The sequence below is a fragment of the Polistes fuscatus genome, unplaced genomic scaffold (genome assembly GCF_010416935.1).
Source record: "Polistes fuscatus isolate 324 unplaced genomic scaffold, CU_Pfus_HIC Scaffold8, whole genome shotgun sequence".
In the NCBI taxonomy this organism is placed as follows: Eukaryota; Metazoa; Arthropoda; class Insecta; order Hymenoptera; family Vespidae; genus Polistes; species Polistes fuscatus.
In genome coordinates, this window is record NW_025113162.1 from 4,717,962 (window position 1) to 4,741,714 (window position 23,753).

Genomic DNA, 23,753 nt, shown 5'->3' on the forward strand with positions numbered 1-23,753 from the left:
TCTTTTATAAAAAAAAAAAATGATTAGGGTATATCAGTCACAGACATATATTTAATAACTACAAACAAGTAACAAATAACATATTTTTCAAGAAATATATGAAAAAAATTAGTAGCAATTATACAACACAGATTGGTTGTGCTACAATTCGTAAATGTGATGACTTAATAATATGAATTAATTTCATACTATAAATTACAATTAAATTAACTTCATATGTTCAAAGGCCTAATTTTAGAAGTATGTAAATGACAGATAATTACTTAATTTGTAACTTCCAATTTTAATTAGTTATTTGCAAAATTTATTGCACTTAAATGTGAAAATATATAGTTAAATAATTATTTCCACAAAATATTTTATATTTACATGGAATCTGTCAAAAGACGATGATTAAAGTACAACTTTTCTGTGTGTATGAATGCATTGTGTGTGACGTGTGTGTATTCTGTTTTGAATCTAATTAAGAACATAATATTTCTATATTGTAACTAAGACAGCAATAGTTGTTTCAATCATGATGTTCTATTCATTCTATAACAAAACATTACCGAGATAGTTTACAAGTGATTTTTTGGATAAGAAGTAATCAATAATTAATATATGTGATCTTAACGAAGGATGACTCTCTGAATACATATATTATAAAGTAATGTATATGAAAAGATATTTAAATCATGCGAAAAAAGATTTTTCAAGTATAATTATTATTTGTAAATTAATATTATATAAATAATTATATTGACATACATCGAACGAAGTGCTGCCAGTTTTTTTTTTTAATAAATAATAGTAGCTAGACTTTCGAATAATAATTTAATGAAAACTATTTGGAAGGGCTGACTTTTATTTAAAAGAAACATGAAATCTAAACAGAATTAAATGTTACTACCGTTTTTAATATTGCCATGTAAGTACAAGCATTACCGGATATTAAAATATTAATAAAAAAACATTATATTGGAAGATATATAACAAAGCAGAAAAAGATTGTGATCATAATAATAAAATACTCATGGGTTACATTTTTCACATCATTAAGTAAATTAAATGAAGAGCACATTGTGTATACATAAATATGTTATTAAAGAACAAAAGTAACTTTTTATTATAGTTACTTAGAAAATAAAGTGAAATCTTTTTAGTATATATATTGGGATATGATAATAATGTCAATTTATATTTTTAAAAATATGCAGATTTCATTTGATAAAATTTTCATTGATTATTATCACGGTAACAATGAAATGCTACTTTAACATGAAATGCATAAGTGCTATGAAAAGACAGCATGGTGAAAGTATTTGTTTTTACAATAGTACAGGTGCTTTATAAACAATGGTACTGTATTTAGCATTAATTTAAGTTAAATAGATATGGAATTTTGTAAAGCTATGAATTTTTTTTACACAAAAAATAATTTTATATTCTCTTAACTTTGAGTAAATTTAATACCAGACATTTATTTCAAATAGTACTTTATATTAGATTATTATATCTTATAAAATCTCAATTTAAGTATAATTAATTTATCTTATAATATCTTATACATATATTATTTAAAAATCACTTTTTAGAAAATGGAGATCTATTGTAATTCTACTAAACAGGTGTGCCTAAAAGATGGAATTGTGAAAAAAATGAATTCTAGCTATGAATTTAGATATTTTAATCGGTTTACCTAGAAAGATAACTTTATTGAACTATGGCTTTGTAAAATAAATAAATCTAGTCCTTTATCAGGAATATTTAACAATGAAGTTCTTATAATGTTATTAACATACCACAAAATATAATGTACAGTACTTTAACTATAATATAACTATATAAGTACAAAAATCAAATATTGCTCAAACGTATTGTACTATATTTATTTTTGCTTTACAGTAAATTATAGAAATTTATGTATCATTAATTGCATTTTCTTCGTTGATAAAAATTGAGACCAAATTATTTATATAATTAAAACAATTAATTATGCAACACACACGTGCACACACTCATATTTTGATTATCTATAATACAATATATAATATAGATCAATTTAAAAAACCATCTCGTGCCAGAGAGAGACGAATCTTTTAACTGTATTGCCTAAATTATACTAATTTTAATAAATGCTTTGATATTATTGATAATGTTATCTTCAAGCATGATACTATTCTTTAAATATTTATTAAAAATGCAAATTGATTTGTATATTTTCATTTATACAATTTATATTATTTCTATACTTGGTTCTGCTGTATTTTTTGGTATAAATTTTAAATATGTATATAAATAATGATACAAATTTTGCATTTGCAAGTAGTATATTTTTTATTTATTAGTTAATACTTTTTGCACTATTCATCTTCATCTTTACAAAATATGTCTCTAAAATCGGGATTTTTATGATAAACGGATTAGTAAAAATAATATTTATGGTCAAAAAATTAATGAAACTCTAAAAAAATCGTCTATGCATTTAGCAATTTTATTTTCTTATGCGTCGTTATTGACGAAATCTTTTTTATCGATAGAGGACAGGTAACTTCCAATTCTGAACGTATGGTGGCGTATTGTTTTTTAAACATTCAACACATATTTCCATCTATTTTAAAAATAGTTTAAGAACATTGTTAAAATCAACGAGTTAGGTTTGATCCAAGAAGAAATATTTAAATATTGTTCTACAAAAACTCTTCTATATTATATATATTCAATAATACGTATATTAAGGATAAATGGCTACTCTCGAAGATAAATCTATCTGGGAAGACGTAGAGGTATAATGAATAAAATATTTGATCAAAGGTTATGAATGATTGCATGACAAGCAAATCTAAACGAATAGAGAGTATTATCAATTGTGAAATATTATTTGTAATAGATAGAAAATCTGATAAATTGACTCTAATATACAAATTGTATAATTAATATATATATCCAATATGCTAAATACTTTTGATAATCAATAAAATAATCGTTGTCTTAGTCTTTATCTAACAATAAAAATGATCGTCATGTTTAATGTGTCATATTTAATTTTTAGGAAATTTTGGGTGAAGATGTACTTCGAATGTCTACTGACGAAATAGTATCGCGTACCAGGTTATTGGATAATGAAATAAAAATAATGAAAAGTGAAGTTATGCGAATCTCGCATGAACTGCAAGCGCAAAATGATAAGATCAAAGAAAACACAGAAAAGATCAAAGTTAACAAAACATTACCTTACTTAGTTTCTAATGTCATCGAATTGCTGGATGTAGATCCACAGGACATGGGAGAAGAGGATGGTGCTGTTGTTGATTTAGATGCTCAAAGAAAAGGCAAATGTGCTGTTATAAAAACATCAACTCGCCAAACATACTTTCTTCCAGTAATAGGCTTGGTAGATGCAGAATCTTTAAAACCTGGAGATTTGGTAGGAGTTAATAAAGATAGTTATCTCGTTCTTGAAACATTACCTGCTGAATATGATGCTCGAGTTAAGGCAATGGAAGTAGATGAAAGACCGACTGAACAATATTCTGACATTGGAGGGTTGGATAAACAAATTCAAGAGTTGATAGAAGCTGTAGTTCTACCTATGACTCATAAAGAAAAGTTTGAAAATCTGGGAATACAACCCCCAAAAGGTGTACTCTTGTATGGCCCACCAGGAACAGGAAAAACTTTATTAGCCCGAGCATGTGCAGCACAAACCAAATCAACGTTTTTAAAATTGGCTGGACCACAACTTGTACAAATGTTTATTGGTGATGGTGCAAAATTAGTTAGAGATGCATTCTCTTTAGCTAAAGAGAAAGCACCTGCAATTATATTCATAGACGAATTAGATGCTATTGGTACTAAGAGATTTGACTCAGAAAAAGCTGGTGATAGGGAAGTGCAACGTACTATGTTAGAGCTTCTCAATCAGTTAGACGGATTCAGTTCAACAGCTGACATCAAAGTAATAGCCGCGACGAATAGAGTTGATATTTTAGATCCTGCTCTGCTAAGATCAGGACGTTTGGATAGAAAAATCGAATTTCCTCATCCTAATGAAGAAGCTAGAGCACGAATTATGCAAATTCATTCACGTAAAATGAATATGTCACCAGATGTTAATTTTGAAGAGTTGTCTAGATCAACTGATGATTTTAATGGAGCACAATGTAAAGCTGTCTGTGTTGAAGCAGTATGTAACATTTTTGTATCTTCACAATATATATAATTTCATATTATATTATTTATTAAAATTTAATATTTTTCCTTCTTATAGGGCATGATTGCTTTAAGACGTAATGCAACCGCAGTTACTCATGAAGACTTGATGGAAGCTATCAATGAAGTTCAAGCAAAGAAGAAAGCAAATCTTAATTACTATGCTTAATCATATTTTATGTTCTTATTTGTGACGGTAATTGTAAGTGTATTGTCAAAAAATGGAAAAAATGATTTTTATTATTTATCTAATATTAAGATTGTTTATATAATAAAATAAATTAAAAAAAATATTTTGATTCAATCTACTATCGATTACCGACACACTTATCAATATACTTTATATAATAAATAGAAAAAAAATAGCAAATCTCCCTTATGCTAATTATAAATGGAAATGGAAACATGCTTGTGCAATAAGCAAATGCATTTACAATCTCCTAAAACTTGTACCTAACAAAAGAATTAATAAAGAACTAATTATTACCTTCTGCAAGATTATATTAAAAATAATAACACACGAAAAAAGTATCATTTGCTTCTTCTCTACAAAATTAAATGTTATTGATATGGTCATTTAAAACGTATGAAATAAAAAAGTAAGTTCTATCATTTTATTTTTTTTTATAATGAATACGATAATAAATCCAATAGATAGAGTAAAATAGAGTAATATTATAACATTTCAAAGATAAAAAAAGACATAGATTTTCTGATCAGAATTATTGTTCAAGTATTATTTTCCACATTATTGTTATTACTCTTAATTGTATATATTTAATATTCATTAATTTAAAAAAAAAAAGTGAAAAAATTTTTTTTGTAAATATATAATTGTATATATATTTATATCCTTGCGTATATTTTCACCGTCTTCTATGACTTCTCTTTCTAATTCTGAAAGCAGACAAACAAATAAGATGCAAATAACACAAATGAAATATATATAATAATAAATAAATTAATATGAAAAGATATAACTTACTTTTTGGGTCCTTTGACGAAACACCAATCAACAGAAATTGCTTGACCCAAAATATCTGTACCATTTAATGCCTCTTTCGCAGCTTGCGCTTCTTTGAACGTTTCATATTCTACTAAAGCGTAACCCTTCAAAAAACCTGTTCTTCTATCTAAATTTAAATGTAAGTTTTTTATTTGTCCGAATTCTGAAAATTTATCTTGTATATCGTCCTCTTGAGCTTCCTCGTGCACTGAATTAATAAACAAAATCCATCCTTCCACAGCTAGAAATTTAAATAAGTATTTTTAACGCTATATATTAGAAATTTTTAATTTATTCATTAATAGTTTTAATTACATCTTTGTGGACCAGGTTCATCATCATCTTCTTCTACAACGTGCATAGATTCATAATGCCCAACATCATCACGCGTTGACACCAATTCAGCACCATGTCCTCTACCTTTTCTTCTTTTTGCTTTTTCCTTCAATCGAGCTATTCCTTCTGCAACGTAAATATTAATTATTAAGCAAGAAGTCTAGTTAAAATAAAATCATTTTTTGCTACAAAATATACTTCAAACTAAAAACAATTAAATGTTCAAAGGAAGTAAACATAGGTTAGGTGTATTGGCGGTATCTTATTTTTTATAAAAAAAATAAATATATGACAATATATATAACTTACGATCGCCTTCATCATCAACTTCGAAATCTTCAGCATTATCGATGTCTAAAACATCTACCATTTTGAAGAGTTATCGTAGTAATCACTTATTTTAATTATATCAAACCTTAAACCACTTTGTTTAGAGTAGATTTAACCAAGAGAAGTAATCACAAACTATAAAAAATCATCAACTAAACTTCTTTCACTATCTGTTTGTAGGTGCGCTAGTGTCGTTTTTGTTGGAGCATCCAAAATACCCATTGAATTCTTATACATACGGTCCTGTGCGTCGATTTTTATAATATAATTTTTAGTAACGTAATTATTTTTAATCAAATACATAACAAATTCAGGGCTGTATTTATAGAACTTAATGAGGTAGCGTAGTTGTATCAAACTTAACCGCTAGATGGTGCAAGATTCGCTATCGATACTAGCTCCACTGTGACTAAAAATAATCGATACTTTTTTTCAAGATGGATTCTGGTCGTATTCAAATTAAATATTTTATCAATTTTATATTCTTTTAATATATTACACCTTATTATTTAATCTTATAACACCATAAATATAAAAAATAAAATCTTAATATATTTATCATTTTAGGTTTGTAATATATTTTTTATTCTTAATGATTTATTACAATACCATACGAAAAATAACACATTTATTTCAAATCATATAAAATGTAAATGTGAAAGAAGAAAGTTTAAATGCCGTGTATTTATGTACACACACAAAATTCAATATATATTTATTTTATATTATCTTATTTTCATCTTTTATATATCAAAATATAACAACATTTATTCTTTGTGAAATATTATTTTGAATTCTATATTTTTGTTAATCAGCTTGATCGAAGACATTCCTCGATACTCTTATCATTTTTTAAACAAATAAAGTATAATAGAATGTTTGAATCACAATCAATGTTACTAGAAGAAAAAGAAAGAAAAAGAAAGAAAAGGAATTAAAGAAGCACAATTTGAAATTGTAAAACAGGAAATTAAGATACGGAAATCGGTTAATCTAAATATCCGATCTTGAGGGCATTGAAGCTGTTGCATTCCTCTATAAATGCTAATCTCTGACCGTCAAATGTAACTGTGGAGGTCATTATCCGTTATCGTATCCTGAGAATCAATATTATCGACCCTGAGAAGTGGTAACATGCCGGATATCACGCGGTTGATTCCACAACAGTTCCTATGGAAACGGAGAACGATCGAATTTTACCCGTGTAAGTTCAACCGACGGTATGTAAGCACAAGGTATATATGAATTAATGGCAGGTAAACCCAGTTCAGTCTTGCAGGCCTACCGCAGTTACAAATATTGACTCGACCTGGGATGAACTCGCGAGTTCGTCCTCGAAGTTCCCACCGGAAGTTACTCATCAGCTATCCGCTACCAAACTACATACTCTGCCTTTGTCTTCGTAGGAACATACTTTAGGTAGGATATATTTCCAATTATCCAAATCTCTTTAGGAGTTTGGATGTTATTAGGACATTTTTCATCAATTCTTGCCCCATTTATATCGTCATTTCGCCAAAAACCCGCGCGTTTCTTCCTCGATGTCAATCGTGAAATCGATATTACGCGTTGATGATGAACGCGAGGACGACTCTGGTAGAACAGAAGAGGATTCAGTGGGCGAAGGAAAGAGGTATGTCTATCCTTGATTATCAAGGAGGGAGATGATTACGATCGATTACGCATATTTCTTAATTTGCTTTATTTTAATTATTAACTGCTTACAGTTTTATTTGACAATTACAGGTAGTTTCTGTTTTACGAATTTTTCTTTATAAGATTATCATCTGTGTCTGTGGGACATGGTAATTTCCATTTTTTGAAAGAGAGATCGGAATAAATTTATTCGTAAAGTATAGAACTATCTGTATTCAATGCTCGGATAAAGTTATTTTATGATGTAACACTTTGATAAGTTTGTAAAAATATTCTATAATAAATAATGTGAACTTTATGCTTTCGTAACTTTCATTAATCTTTTTATTTACATATTGTAGAAGAAATGGCACATCTTGGTGGAAATTGGGGTACGCTGAAGCACAATGATACTATCCGCACGACTGTTCGGTAAATATTGAATAATAATTGATCGCGTATATCGATCAAATAATAAATGAAATAATTTATTAAAATACCTAATACAGCACATATGCAACTGGCTCAAGATTGTCTTTAATCGACACTAAAGATAAACAGATATCATCGCAACCTTTCCGTGCAACTGCTCATTACGGAAGCAACGTGAGCTTAAAGACCTTATCAACGGATAATACTGGAAATGCTACAACGAATTTGAAGAATTTCGATTACTCTAGTGGTAGCTTAATTAATCTTAATGACCACACAGAAATATCGCGTATTCGACGCAGAAGTCCGAGTTTGCCGCCAATTTATAATAAAGATCAGCAGCAATATCTATATCAGGTCAGTATTTTGAAATTTTATTGATCTTAAACATAGCGTTTAGATAGTTAATCATTTATGCAGGTACTGTCGATTAAACATAACGACCATTAAATTTGCACGAACATATTACTGTAAAAATGTCTTCTTATTTATTATTACTATTTCTAATCCGTTGAAGGTTGAATTCTGATCAACTAACTATCGAACATCACGAAGCTTAAACTTAATATAGCATAGAAATTTGAAATTGAATAGCAATTTTATTGTTAGTTTAGGAGGTATAAGTCTATATAGAAACGAACGAGAATGACTCAAATAAGTCTAAAGGTGAATATAGGATACCTTAGGTTTCCTAAAGGTCTATTTATTTATATTTATTTATATTTAAGTATTAGATACAATAAGTAGAAACCCATAGACGTTGTTAAAATATTTATTGTAGAACTAACAATAAAGACAGATGCATGGAAGAAAAAGCTCAAACCTATTAGACTTCGTATACATTAGCGGCAAGTACCCCCAAAAAAGCTGTTAGGTAACTTATTCACGAGAGATTATCGGATTGTTATTTGATGATGATGGGTATACAAGATCCTTTACAAATACTAAGGCAGTTACGCCCTAATTAAAAATTCACAAGAATAATAACTTGTTAAAGTAGATATAACATGGAATCCAATTATTAAAATATACAAGCCTTGTTAAAAGTCTTATCTTTTCGATCGGAGTAACATTTAATATTTTAAAGGAATATGAACTGTTGACTCTAAGAGGAAACTATCCAGTCTATACACTTCCATGTAAAGTCGGAACGCAAAATAACAAAAAATATCACTTAAGAGACGAATTAGGTTTATAATCATTACATTATACTGGGTCAATAACCACGACACTCGATCGTTAAGTCTCTATAAAGGAAAAGTAGAAGTAAGACACTCTAGTAAATCGATCTTTATCGTATAATTAAGGTTCACCGACCCCAATAATGTCACGATATAATTTAAGTTTCTTCGTGCAAAGAACTTCCTCTTATTCCTTATTCTTTACTCTTTATTTTTTCTTCCATATGCCTACAATAAATTGAATAATTTATTGATATTATTTGAAAAAAAGAATGTTTTCATCTTTTAAGTAGATTTCAATGAATAATCTTAAATGTTTGTGTGTTTGTTAACGCGTTAAAGTATTCAATTGTTATCGATGTAACAAATCGTATATACCAATACAAGTTGAAGAATCCTCGACAAGTCGTGTGTTCCTATTATACAGTGATATGTAGCCGTGTAGATTTATTTGAATGCCATATAACAATATCCATAAAGAGCACGATGAACGAACCCGTCCGTCACGCAATATCTGTTTTTCTATTACACGCGATTGTGGTTATAATCTTGTATAATCGATACACGAGAATTTATGTAAGATTATAAATCATATGAAAATAAGTTTAAGTAAATCACGCGAAATGTTAGATCATTTCTCATGTCTATAAAATATTAAAGGTACAACGTTCTTGTTTGTCTTTGTAGGAACAACGACGTGACTTCGAAGGCGAAGGGTCGCGTTACCACCAGACTCATAAGCCACAAAAACAGCCGCATCAGCAGCATCGATCGAACGATCGTCATGAAAACCAGAACGAACCGTCACACCATTACGGCTCGTTAGGCGAAGAACGCGAGGGTGAAACTTCGGGTTACGCCAGCGATTCCGTCGATGTATCCTTGCCGGAATCTCGGCGTAAGGAAGATTTATTTTTAATATCGACAACTTATTACTAATTATCTTTATTTATTTTAATATTAATATTGTATTTATCTGTTAAGGACTCATACCGGGATGTAAGGGTTCTGAAACGGATACAATGGAAAGAACTTGGCAAAATCCTTATTACACAACACCAGATAGCTCGTTACCACCATCGAGAAGACTTTCGGATGGAAGAGCTGGAGAATTAATAAATAGACCCAGATGGGGTAGTATTTGGGGACAGGATAGTGTAAAAGGAGATCCACCACCACCCCCATCTTGGCTTTCGAGATTAGGCCAATCGAGTCAAGTAATAAATATATGAATTTTCTCATCGACATGTTTTCTTTATTTTTCTCTTTACCGATACAATTATTTTTTGTTATTATATAGGTATTAGTAATTAATCACGATAGTGCAAGTAGTCCAGACAGTTCAACTACTGGATCAACCGGTTCTGATACTACCAAAACTTATCTTCGTGGACAAAACATACCAGTTGATGCAAACATTCTTCAAGAACGAGAAGTAAGAAGACAGAAAGCTCTGGAACTTCAAAATGCTATAAAGCAGCAACTTGAAGAAAAAGATAGACAAAGGAAAGAAGAAAGAGCGAGAAGGTTAAGGGAAGAACAATTGGAGGAGGAAAGAATTAGGCGAGAAAGGGATAGAGAAAAAGAAAGGTATTATATTAAATATATTAATTATTATTATAATTATTTTTTCATTTTATTTTTCTAAAATTATGTATCGTATTTCAAAAGGTTCGAGGAGGAGCAAAGGAAATTAAAAGAGAAAGAAGAAGCAAAATTAAAGAAAGCCGAAGCGATGCATGAAATACTTCGAGCAGCGGAGAATTCAGCTAAAGAAGAAAAAAAGAATCGTCGAAAACGTATCGAAATAGAGCAACCTATGTTAAATCATTCTACCGAAAATTACGACTTAAAAGTAAAACAATATCCAGTCAAAAATTGCACAGATAATAAGTCTCAAGAGCATTTGTATAATTGTTGTCATGAATCTCAAATTTCAAAAGATGCAAAAGAAATTATTGAGAAAAAAATTGATCATGAAAAAGATAAAATCGTTCATTTGGAGAAATCGGAAGGCACGACAGAAGAAGTCAATTCTGTCCAAGTTCCAATTAGTAAGGACGTGGCAATTGTTTTAAGTGGAAGATTGGAAGATTCAGAGTTACTTAAAAAAGCTAATTTGCAATTAGTAAACTTGGTCGTGACTCCAAGTCCAAGAAAATCGGAAAACGAATCAAGTTTATCTTTGGGATTAGATGTTCTAATGAAGAATCTAGGAAGTCCTATTCTGGCTAAAAGTTCATCGAAAATCTCATCCACAATTACTGAAAATCGTCTACTCACACCCAGCAAATACAGAGTGATCTCTGGTCGAGATTTTGGTACGCAGACCGATATTGAAAGTGATCTTCAGGATCTTCGCGAGAGGATTCAAGAATCGTCAACAAAGGATGGATCGATTAAGGAACGGAAGGACACAACCAATGCTAACAGAAGAGACGTAGAAAAGTGAGTCGATCCAAGTTCGACATCGCGAAATGCTTCAACAATAAATTCGTGGAAGCTATTCGTCTATAATGCATAATAACAAGGCGGTAACTACTATTCTTATTTTCTTTCAAGACGATCATTTTTTGAAAAATATTTTGCTGAACTTCTTTAATATTTTACGGAAGAAACGAAAGTGGCCACCTATAACTCTTTTTTTTTTATTTCTGATACGCGTTATTACATACGTGTGCGAAATTCTATTTTAACAGTATATTAATTTACACTCATCTTGTTATCGAAAGGTCAACGAATGTATGTCAAGCAGAAGAACTTCCGACTAAGTCATTTGCAAGATCTAAATCTCAGCCTCGACAAAGTATTGAATCTAGACCACGTTGGAATGCCAACAGGTATAAGTCTAATAATCGGAGTATTTAATAATTCAATTAACACAATTTTCATATACCATCACAGAAAATCAATATAGAAACAAATGTATGATCAACGTTCAAATTTATAGACCAGGTACACGGTATAGAACGCAAAGTGAGAAAGATCCGCATTATCAGAGACGATTGCGATTGAGAAAGCGTCAAGTTGAATCTAGCGATGAAGGGTCGAGGTATATGAACAATAATTTCTTTATTAATTCATAGATGATATTTGTATTTGTTTACATTTCTATTAAATTCATTCTAAATCTTTCTATAGATCACCGTCTCCCGATAGAAGAAAATCGATAAATACAAAAGTAAAATTGCGAAATTCAATTAGAAGGAAATTAAAGGTTGATAGTTACGATGCTGATCTATCAATGGATAGTCTCAATTCTGTTGTACCATTGCGTATTGATCGAAATGGAAAAATTAATATTGAAAGTAACTCAAACAATAGAAATAAACGTTTACTCGATATTAATCATATGAATGAAATCGAAGGAAAGCCAGAAAATAAGCAGTCTAATATTTGGTGCGGACGTGAGATTTTGGAAAAATTAAATTCTTTAAGAAATGTACATACGATTTTACATACTAATTATATATAAAATATAATTCGTTCGTGTTTTCTAAAAAACTATTCGATATTTTTAAAACATTTAATGATATATTATTTTCACAGGGTCTCTTAATGAAACAATTAGAATGGGATCCCAATAGAAGTTTGGTATCGCCAACTGCATCGGAAATTTTTTAATATAATCAAAACCATACGCATATTAAAACATTCTTTTATTTGTTTTCTTTCCATTTTTGTAGAGAGCGATTGTGTAGATTATAGAAAATATGAGAGAATGAGATGAGAAAAGAAAACAAAAATGAAAATGTTAAGATACGAGGCTTCTTTCTCGCATTACAGATATTAAATTGTAATGGCGTTCGAGTTAGATGATCTTTTGAAGGACGATAAAAAAGATGCTAATTTAATACCAGATCTGAGTAAAGCAACGTGTAATTCTCAAGAGGAATTCAGACGATTATTAGAACATTGTCCAGAATTTAAAATAAAAACAGACAAGGTTTGTTTATAACGTTTTAAATTAATCGTGACTATTTATCTATGAATTCTTTTATTTTTAGACAAAATATATAGACCTGACAATTCCTAAAAATATTCATAACAATATGTCTTTTTTTTTCATTATTACTATGATTTTTATTGTCATATTAAGGTAAAAAAAGAAGACACCAAAGTACGCGATAAGGAATTTTCTTGGAAAACAACTAAAAAAGAATTAAAAGCTATAGAGAAAGAATGGGCATACGGAGATCCTATACCACCTGACATGAAAAATTTAAGTCTTCGTGAATTACAACAAGTTGCAATAGATTGGAGAATGCTTACGCCGATCAGACCAAAACTTCGTCAAGATGAGGAGTTGTTTTCAAGATTGGTAATTTTTATATTTTAACTACTATGGCACTGTAATATAAATCCAGAAAATTTGAATGGTTTATTGAACAAAGTATATTTGTTATCTGCAGGTAGAAATGGGCAAGTTAGAAGCAAAAACTCGTATGAAAGAACGACGCTCTTTTATAAGTCCAATAAGACGTAACAAAAACCGAGCAGGTATTATTGAGAGTAGTGTTAAAATCTGCGGGGAGTGTGGTGAAGAATATTGTTTCGGTGAAACTTGTGGCGATATTTTATATGACTCGTATCTTCGAGTAACTGTTTTAACTCAGCAATCTAAAACAAAGATCTCTGCCGATACCGAGGCTATTATCGCTAACATGAATCGACCTAAAAAGCAGAAGAGGAAGAAACTTAAAGCCAAAAGTAAAACTCCTAGAAAAAGTGCACATTTATCGATTCAACATGAAACGAGAAAACCGGCTAGTAAAAATCGGGAAAGTAAAAGTAATAAAAATAGGCGCGAAAGTGATATCGAAGAATCCGCAAAACCCATTAAACAATTTAAAAGGAAGTGCACTAAATATAGGAAAAAAGGTCAATCGAAAAAATGAATGAAACGAACTATGGACACAACAACAAATTTCCCATATTAAAGTTCTTCCAAGTTTTATGATTTATCTTGTCATATTCTTTTTTTATAATTACGTTAAAATATTGACATAAACGTAATTAAATTATAAAAAAATAGACTTAATATCTTTAACAATAATAATTAAATATAGAAACTTTATATAAAAATATACACTAATATAAATCGTACATTTAATAAGGATTATACGCGATCATTATATAACGTTTATGAGCCTTGTATCTACATACATTTCCACATTTAATGCTATTAATGTGCTACTATTATATTCAATATATGTACAATAACTTTTATAATTACTTTAACGTTTTGTTTAGAAACATTAATGATTAAAAAATAAAACTTCTAGGTATTTAATATAAGATTCATATTGAGAGTAATTTTGATGATCTTAGAATTTTCATAGTTTTAATTTATACCAGTAGCATATCTGCTTAAAAACAAAAATATATGAATAATAAATTATAAATATATTAAAAATTATTATTATATATATATATATATCTTGACAGTATAAACAAATAAATGCGCACAATATTGCACAATTATACTACATACAAATATAATAAAAAACCAATTATATGCTGGAAAAATATAATTTTTATTCATTTATTTTTATCTTCCTCTTTGTTCTAATTCACATTAGCTCATATTTCTTGCATGTTTTACCGAAGTATCACAACCAAAACCACAATCACGTTAGAGAAACCTTCTGCTGCCAAAATGAAGGGCATTCAATAAGATTCCCTTTTTATTATCATAGAAATATAAGTTTGTCTTCAAATGTTAATAATACCTTTATCATATAGTTAAATATTCTTTTGTTTAAAAGAGGTACTTTTGATACCACTGAATTAATGATATTTTGTTCTTCTGTCAGATCATAAATAAAATACAGAATCAGGGAGCAGAATATCTCTCTTGAATTATAATTTTCCATAGATTTCTTATAATAAAATTTCATTGTTACTTATTATTTCATTTGATTAATCTTAATACTAACTCAGAAACTAATGATTATTCATCTAACAATAAGATCTAAGTAAAACACACGCACTTTAGATGACATATTTAAATATCGACGCTATAATCATAATAAAAATAGCTGTAACGATATATTTATAATAAGTTTTCAATGTTTTTAGTCTTTTTGAGTAAGATAAATTATATATTCTAGCCTACTATGTTGTCAACAAAATCATATCATGACTTACAATTTTTCTTGTTTTGTCTTAGATATACACACACATAATTAAATATTTAAATTATTATTTATATTTTAACTTTTTTATATTAACTGAAAGTAGTAAAAATGCTATGTAGATACTTAGAACATTTTTATTTTCAAAATAATTTTCTTTTTTAAATTTATTCACTGTTTTAAAAAAATTTTTTTAAAATTGCAAAACATATCTACAATCACACATATCCATAATCAAACATATTTCAAACAATTGGTCATAAATAAAATTTATCCTGGAATGCATAGACAGAAATTGATTCAATTTTTCTGTTATGTTTTATATTACATCGATGCAAACATTAAGATTTAGATTTTAAAAACTATCACTACGATTTTAATGACAATTGCACATATAATTATAATCAGAGAAGTACTTTTTAATATACATATGTACAATTTCAACAATATCTTTTTATTTACAATAATTATATATTTTTTTTAATTAAGCTTTTTAAATGTTTTAATTTTACTACAAAAATATTATAAAAAATGCATATTCATATATGTGCACGAAAAGCATTTATTTTTCATGTATAATTTTGCCTGCATTATTTCATTATTTAATTACCTCACAATAGAAAATAAAAATCATAAAATGCGTGATAAGCTTCTATGAATGTAACATTTTTTAGTAATTAACCAATTAAACATTCAAAACTTCTTGACATAGTATGTTACATAATTATTACTTAAAAAAATTGTATTTCTAAAGATATGCTTACTGTAGTAGCACACAATATCATCAATACGAATAAATTATCAAATATATTTAAGTACAATAATAATGTTTTTATAAAAACAACATTAATAAAAGATGTAATTTTAAGAAAATTACCATTTACAATAGAAATAATCTGTCAAAAAAAAAGAAAATTACAGGAGCAATTTAAAAAAGAAGAAACAATATTTTTAATAGTGTGTATAAACTATATCAAATAATAAAAAAATGTAGCTACCAAAGATCACAAAATATACGTCGTAGATATATATAATAGCGGCTCTCTCTTTTATGAGATTTACTCTTAGAAAAATATAACGTATAGCTATATATTTTCTGTTTGGCACATGAATGGGTTATATACTGATTATATGATATGATAGATTAAACATTTGTCAATTTTATATAAAGAGAAACGTACTACAATTTTGTCTGTCTCAATTATAACGAATATTGTAATGAAATTATAATTCTTATTATACTACAGAAAATATCTTGTAATTATCGATATTTGAAAAGACATAAAACATAAAAATATTTTTTTATTTTGTAATCTATTCTTATATTTATCAAAAAAAGTATATAATAAGGTATCTTCTGCTTTTTTTAATATGAAGAACCATTAGTGGCCCCATTATGCACATTCAAACCATAAAGCTCAGGTATATAAAATGCTTATCACAAGGCTTCGTCAGGCATTTGCTTCAAATATTCTTTCTATCTTACTCTTTTCATTTATATACGAAATAAACATAAACATTATTAGATGACGCTTAAATGAGATATAAAATTAATGGAATATTGTAATTAATGCCTACAATAACTACAATAATTAATATTTTCTTAATTGATAACTGCAAATAATATTCTTTTTCATATTTTAGATTGTTTTCTAATAAAATATAAGCTGGAGCACCTTATGTAAAATAAGACTTATAATATATATGCTTCTAATCCATCTATCTTTATATAAACACATTTATCTTTATACATCTCTATTATCAGCATTTCCGCATTTATACAGAGCATACTGTTTAATGTATTAATAAAACAATTATTAATTATATTTTGCACAAAATCATTTTTAACGATGTATGTTGATATATGTTTAAAATACTTATCTATCCATTTCTACGTGAGCCATAATAATAAAAAAAAGACTCATTGAAATGACTTATATGGATAGTAATGAAAAAAATATATATATCTGATAAAACTTTAATCAAACTCATTAGTAATCTGTTGCTCCAAATTTGTACCAATCGATAAGGTATGTTTTAATATGTTGTAGTAGTATAAAACATGACAAATTAATTTAGTTTGCACATGCACAAGTACATATACAAGAACAATTTCCATATCTTTTATGCATAATTTATAGCACCGTGATACATGCGCATTTGAACTTAGCAAAAATATTAATCGTCATTATTATTATTCTATCATAATTACAAATAATAGTTCGAAAATGAAACCTCAATTCAAGTCTGTATCCTGGTATTTCAATTTATATACCGCATATAGATAAAATTTAACTTTGTGTTTGAACTGCAAAGTATTGTCAGCAATTAATAATTTGTTTTATTTTTATATTTTATTTAGAGAAAATCTTTTTTGCATGTAGAGCTCGTATTAAAAAAATATATTGTGTCTACTTAAATGTAATATAAAATGTGAGATATGCGAGTATAAACTCTGAAGTATGTACTTCGAAAATCAAAGTTTGCTAGGCCCATATTGCTTATTTAAGCTTTTTGTCCAGAATATTAATATAACAATAATGCGTATATTTACAACTAATAATTCTTCAATAATATATATATTTTTAATTTTTATCAACCACTTTTTCTTCACGGATATAATTTCTATATTATGATATAATGATTAATTTTTAAAGTATTGTCTAATAGTACATCAAATCTATTGACACTATCTGGACAATGTTTTCAAATGGATTTTACTGTAACTTGATTGTATACATTTCTCAGTGCTTGGGCAAACTTATTATTATAAATTTATCTGTAATCAACATCACATTATAGTACAAAAAAATACTTGTTAAACATAGTCAAATTTTAATAAATTTGTATTAAGTCTGAATTTAATTCGACATATTTCAATGCTTTAAAAATTGATAAATTTCTTTAAAGCATTAAAATATCATTTTAACAAAGGTAATTTTTAATCTTTTATGTAAGAAAATATGTATTTTATAGATCTCTATACGTTTTAATAACGTATTAATGTTTTTCTTTTAAAAGATTGTCCTATACAATGACAATTTGAAGTATACTTCATACTTTCTACGTTTTGACTTACAATATCTGAAGTATAAATAAATGATTAGAAATAGAGTATTAAACTAAGGAAAGAAAAATTACTGAATATATTTATATAGTACTGCAAACTAAATTTCTTCTATATAAAATGTTCATTGTAGGTTAATCTTAAAAAATAAAATGGCATAAGTACTAGATTCTAACTATTTAAACTGTTTTGCTTCTAAAGACATGATATACCTCTATAGATTAAGAGAGAGTATCTACAAATATGCTATTATAAACATATAATATCATGTTAAAATAATTTATCTTGTTTTTCGTTGATTACACTAAGTCAAAAACTATGACTTATGCCCTTTTCATTAAATGCAAGGCAGCATGGCTACAATGGACATGTCGAAATATATTGGGAATATGTAAGAAGTCTTTTTATGAATGTTATGTACGCACCTGATGTCATGAATCCTATATGTAACATTATTCGCTTAAAGAACTTAACCCAATTTGCATTATATACAAAGATGAGGAACGATTTGGTCAGGCGATTGATTGGTAAGTCACTTTAAAAGCACCCATCTTGTTCAAAGCAACGCATATTTGTTTTTTGAATCAAGTAGGTTTCTCACTTTATTTCCTTTTGGTGGAAAAACTTTATCATTACCTTTAACTTTCTTTAGTTATCTTTCCGAGCCTTCTTTTTATGTTTTTTCTGTGACTTTGCATCTGTTCAAACATACATGATAAAGTGCATTAATAAAGTTTCCTTTGGCATTCAATTCGAAATATACATCCATAATTACATAATATCTAATCAATAAAATTGTATTACCTCCTGTTTCGTCCGATGCAGAGTTAACTTTTTCCCGTGTTGACTCACCTTTAGGATCAGAATTATCAATTTTTTTTTCTGCATCATCTTTCATTTTTTGTACAGAAGTTTCAACAGGTTTAGTGTCTATTTCTGCTGCAGAGGTTGTTGTCGATACTTGCGTACTTTCTTTTTCAGAAATTTTTTTATTTTTTTTTGATTTGCTACTTTTTTTTTCTTCTTTTTCTGATTTCTCAGTCTATATGACAAGATGTAAATATGTAGATTACTAGTATTTTTCCATACAATTTTTATATATATTTATTATGTATATAAATGTAAATTAAAAAAAATGACAAATCTATTATGATAGTAAAAATATATAATCAATATCATACCTTATTCTGTTCTTCTTCTTTTTCTGTTTCTTTTTCCTTAGTTGCCTTGTCAGCAGTAATCGGAGAAAGAATTACTTCTTTTTTCTCTTTTTCTTTCAATTCTTTATTCTCTGTTTCTTTAGCAACTTTATCTTTAACTTCACTTTTATCTTGTTCTTTTTGTTTGACAACAGCTTCATTAATTATATCAGCCTTCTTTGTTGCCTTTTTACCTTTCTTTGAAGGACTTTCTTCTTCTTTTTTTTTATTTTTCTTATCTTTTCTAGAGTATGCTTGTTCCCAATCACCTTTATTTATATACAAACATATTAATTTATATCAAAAGAATAAAAAAAAGAAAATGAATGAATGTTTAACTTACAAATCTAACTGTAAGAAGTAATATCACAATAGTTACCATCGTCAAAATCAACTGGTTTCTCTTGAACTAAATTTTTCAAATTCTTCTTGTTTTTCGTTTGTTCAATTTTATTTTCTTTAGCATCTTTTGCATCAACTAGATTCTTTTCCTTTTTGGAAGAGATTTTATTATCCTCTTGTTTCTTTTCTTTAGACTTATTATCTATCTCATCTGCCTTGGATGTAGATTTCTTTGACGAAATTTCTGTTTTGGATGTTACAGTTTTCTTAAGTGGACTGGCCTTTTCACTTGCTACTTGACCATTACTAGCTTTCTGAAATATAAATTTATAATTTCAAAAATTATTTTACATTGCTAAATAAAAAAAATAAAGAAATGAAATATTATTGAAGATATTTATTCAAGATACCAGAAGAAAAAGAAGCTATCAAAGAAATATTAGTTAGTAAAAATCGGAGAACATAGTAAAACACAAATATATTAAACCACGTTTCGATGTACACCTTGTTACGTCATACACTCGGAAGAACATCGTACACGTATACACAAAACTGTTTCAACGAAAACCAGCTGATTATCACAGATGTGTGCGCACGCGTTTACTCGCCGCCACAATGAACCATATGGTTACTTAAAATCATCGAAACAATAGATCAAACGTAGATCAAAAAAGTTCAAATATTTCATAAAATCTTCGACAATATGAAGAAATGAAATTTTCCACCAACCTTATCTTTGGTTTTGCCGCGCTTCTTGTTGTTAAGTTTCCGGTCCACGTCGGACAATTGAGCGAACGGTGGTTGTTCGGCCTTCTTGAAACCAAAAGCAAAGACAAGAATGGCACAAATTAGAACTATTCCAATTGGTATCGCGTACTGCGTATGTTGAAGCAAAAGGGAGACGTCCATCATGTTTTCAGAATTGTTAACGTCTACACGAAAATAATGAAAGGAAGAAAAAGTGTAGGACGGCAACGGAGCGAATTATGTCTATGGATTCCGTATACGGTTTGAGACGCGATGATGGTCGGTGAACCGGACATTGGACGCGCGCGCATACATCTATGATTTCTTATAAATGCTGATCGAGCAAAGAAACCTAACATCAGCGCACTCTGCCGGCCCATTGTATAATTACTTGATGCCATTGTGCCAGGCGGGCGCCGACTTACGCTGACGCGGCTCTAACGTATCACTACACTAGTCATGTAAGAGACCTTATTTTATTTACCTTAAGTTTTCGAGACTTCTTCTCGTAATTATTTTTATGTGATAAATTTATATTCTTAATGCTTTTATTTAATTTATTAACGTTTAAAAAATACCTGTTGATTTGTTTGTTGTATCTATAATAAGCCTTCAACTTGATTGTTTCTCCGCACAATTTTAAAAATCGCGCTATAGAAAAATCTCGGCCATCCTTGTTGAAAAATTATGTTGATTCATAATTTTTGTCTGCTATAGTATATTTTTTGTATTTTTCTAATAAGAAAATAGATATAAGGAAATACATTTAAAAGTTATTACAGATAAAAAATAAACATCTTGTTAGATAAAATGTATAATACATATTAGCTCCTTGATACTTTAGCATACTGTACAACCATAGGCTTCTCTTTTAAAATATAACCATTAGTTTCTTGCAGAGCCAACTGTGCTTGAGCTGTATTTTGTAATGTAACAAATGCTTGCCCTTTCATTCTACCTTCTTGCATAAGACGAACATTATATCTATAATTAAGTATTTGATGATTAAAGTGTATATCTGGTATATAATTATGTTAAATCAAATATATATTGTACTACTTACTCATACTCGGCATTTTTTAATCCTGATATTACATATTTCTTATAAATATAGTGCAAATCATTAGCTTCAACTTGTTTTGCAAGATTTTTTATATACAATCGATTTGTAGGTTTCCCGGCATGATAATTTTTGAAAACAGGAAGAAGTCTCTGATCTATAAAGTATATAGAATAAAATAAATAATTTTTGTTCAAAATTTATATTATTGTAGATGGGATTAAAATTATATTCTTACCATTAACTGATATTCTGTTTGATGCTAATTCTTCTGTTGTAATAAACTCTGAAGTTTTTTCAGCATATTCTTCGGAAGTTTTTTCAAGAGATTCTTCACTAGAATGTTCTATATTTTGTTTCACGTGTTCAATATTTTTGGGAGGAAACATTAACCCAAATCCACCTTGTATTTCTTGAGTATTATCAAGTTTAACTTCAGATATTACATCTACTCCTTCTAATAATTTGTCAACAGTTTTCAATTCAATTTTTAAACTCTTAGATTCACCAAGTTGTACAGACTCAAACATATCTTCTGGTCTGATTGCTTTTTGAATAGAAGTTGATGTTGTTAGTTGTTTAGCAGGATTAACAAATTTAGGAATTTTCATTCGTTTTTTAGATTGTGAATGTTTTCTTTTTACAGGTATATTTTGTAAGGACTGGACATTAGCACCTTCATCAGATTCTATTTCAGATTCTTCTTCATCTGTTTCTTCCTGTTCTTTTTTGTCATTTTGCGAAACATCTAATGCATTAAAAAAGAATAGATTAAATTCAAAGTTAAATCTTTTAAATTTCAAACTTCTTACTTTTTCTTATTATTGGTTCAAGTATATCTTCGCCTAAAATATCTTTATACTTTTTGATATCATAAATTTCTTTTAACATGGGAAATTCTGTATCCAGTTCTTCAAATGGTGGAGGTAAATTCATTCTGTTCATTAAATGTAATACCTTTAAACATATAATAAAGGTGTTGATGATAAAAATATTGATAATACAACAAAATAAAGATTTTAATAGAGTTATAATACCTGAGTATAGAAAGCTGGTTCTTTCAATAATTGTATAGTAATTCTCAACAAAGTACTTTTTGTTGGTGGTGTATATTTGTATTTAATGTTTGGTGATGGTGGTTGTGTAAAAATCTGATTCATTGAGCTTCCATACAAATGTTTTAAAAATGCTTGGAAATGAGACTTATTAACTGTTTCTTTTTGTATGTCATCCTTATCTTCCCGACGAGATTCATTTTCAGTGTATTCTATTGGTATAGACTTTTTAGCAAATTCAACTGACAAATATTGTCCTCTGACTTTGATTTGATGTAAACGTAAAAATGCTTCATTTGCTGCATTATGAGATGGAAATTTGACAAAGGTTATAGTATATTTGCTAGAAGGTCGTAAAGTATGTGTCTTGATAGCACCATATTTTTGAAATAATTCACTTCGTCGTTGATCAGAAAGATGAGATGGTAAATGAAGAACTTTAAGAGTGTCATATACCTGGAAATACGAATATTTATTAGCAATCATTTATTAAATATTTATTGTATCTTTTATTACAGGTTAAATATAAAAGAAACATTAGGTTCATAATTAATTATATATAATATTAATTATATATAATTATAAACTGACATTATCTGTTTCAGAAGACATCTTTAAAAATATAAAGTAACGTCTTTAAAGTACTCATAAAAGTTATATGTAAACACTATAAGAATACACTTATTCACATTTTCACACGTATATACATACTAATTTATATGGCTAACTTCACACATAACTAATGTGAACATAGCTGCACAAATGCATAAGTATAATCTAATTACTGGCGCCAATTTTGAATTGTTTGACAGAGACTATAAAAATTAGATTATAAATATATTATGATTTTTAATTTGTAATGAGTGAAAAATATATTATTACAATAGTTATACATATTTATGTGAAATTAAAAATAAACAGTAAGAAACAATGAAAAGTAATGTTATTAATTAATATAAATTGAAATAGTGACCGTTTTCTATACTTAAGCGCCATCTTGAATCACTAACAAACATTGGGAAATATGGATTT

The 23,753-nt window shown here is 28.1% G+C and overlaps 5 protein-coding genes across 8 annotated transcripts; 3 read left to right on the forward strand and 2 right to left on the reverse strand.

Moving 5' to 3' along the window:
* The first annotated feature begins 2,593 nt into the window (after positions 1-2,593).
* On the forward strand, positions 2,594-4,685 carry LOC122524971 (26S proteasome regulatory subunit 6A-B). The gene is made up of 3 exons (XM_043647499.1): positions 2,594-2,768; positions 3,035-4,168; positions 4,253-4,685. The coding sequence occupies exons 1-3, from the start codon at positions 2,727-2,729 to the stop codon at positions 4,361-4,363; spliced, it is 1,287 nt and encodes a 428-aa protein (XP_043503434.1). The 5' UTR covers positions 2,594-2,726; the 3' UTR covers positions 4,364-4,685.
* Positions 4,686-4,794: 109 nt separating this feature from the next.
* LOC122524972 (RNA-binding protein 8A) lies at positions 4,795-6,200 on the reverse strand. Its single transcript, XM_043647500.1, has 4 exons — positions 5,846-6,200; positions 5,516-5,662; positions 5,180-5,441; positions 4,795-5,091 (listed from the first exon to the last, which is right to left on the reverse strand). Exons 1-4 carry the CDS (start codon positions 5,904-5,906, stop codon positions 5,061-5,063), a joined length of 501 nt encoding a protein of 166 aa, XP_043503435.1. The 5' UTR covers positions 5,907-6,200; the 3' UTR covers positions 4,795-5,060.
* Positions 6,201-6,403: 203 nt separating this feature from the next.
* On the forward strand, positions 6,404-14,013 carry LOC122524636. 3 transcript variants are annotated; one of them, XM_043646996.1, is made up of 6 exons: positions 6,404-6,433; positions 6,833-7,070; positions 7,146-7,285; positions 12,901-13,060; positions 13,214-13,435; positions 13,527-14,013. In XM_043646996.1, exons 4-6 carry the CDS (start codon positions 12,914-12,916, stop codon positions 14,010-14,012), a joined length of 855 nt encoding a protein of 284 aa, XP_043502931.1. In that variant the 5' UTR covers positions 6,404-6,433; positions 6,833-7,070; positions 7,146-7,285; positions 12,901-12,913; the 3' UTR covers position 14,013. The 3 variants fall into 3 exon arrangements, with proteins under 3 accessions (XP_043502931.1, XP_043502932.1, XP_043502933.1); XM_043646997.1 differs by lacking the exon at positions 6,404-6,433 and having other exon boundaries at positions 6,627-7,070; positions 7,138-7,285; XM_043646998.1 differs by lacking the exon at positions 6,404-6,433 and having other exon boundaries at positions 6,627-7,070; positions 7,157-7,285.
* Positions 7,296-12,802, forward strand: LOC122524635 (histone-lysine N-methyltransferase, H3 lysine-79 specific-like). 2 transcript variants are annotated; one of them, XM_043646994.1, is made up of 11 exons: positions 7,296-7,499; positions 7,864-7,933; positions 8,011-8,290; positions 9,802-10,012; positions 10,099-10,331; positions 10,415-10,704; positions 10,786-11,562; positions 11,847-11,954; positions 12,065-12,166; positions 12,256-12,556; positions 12,664-12,802. In XM_043646994.1, the coding sequence occupies exons 1-11, from the start codon at positions 7,439-7,441 to the stop codon at positions 12,736-12,738; spliced, it is 2,508 nt and encodes an 835-aa protein (XP_043502929.1). In that variant the 5' UTR covers positions 7,296-7,438; the 3' UTR covers positions 12,739-12,802. The 2 variants fall into 2 exon arrangements, with proteins under 2 accessions (XP_043502929.1, XP_043502930.1); XM_043646995.1 differs by lacking the exons at positions 12,256-12,556; positions 12,664-12,802 and having other exon boundaries at positions 12,019-12,105.
* Positions 14,014-20,042: 6,029 nt separating the features above from the next.
* On the reverse strand, positions 20,043-23,448 carry LOC122524637 (RNA-binding region-containing protein 3). Its single transcript, XM_043646999.1, has 7 exons — positions 23,313-23,448; positions 22,704-23,177; positions 22,479-22,623; positions 21,905-22,414; positions 21,670-21,823; positions 21,185-21,590; positions 20,043-20,173 (listed from the first exon to the last, which is right to left on the reverse strand). Exons 1-6 carry the CDS (start codon positions 23,331-23,333, stop codon positions 21,431-21,433), a joined length of 1,464 nt encoding a protein of 487 aa, XP_043502934.1. The 5' UTR covers positions 23,334-23,448; the 3' UTR covers positions 20,043-20,173; positions 21,185-21,430.
* Positions 23,449-23,753: the final 305 nt, after the last annotated feature.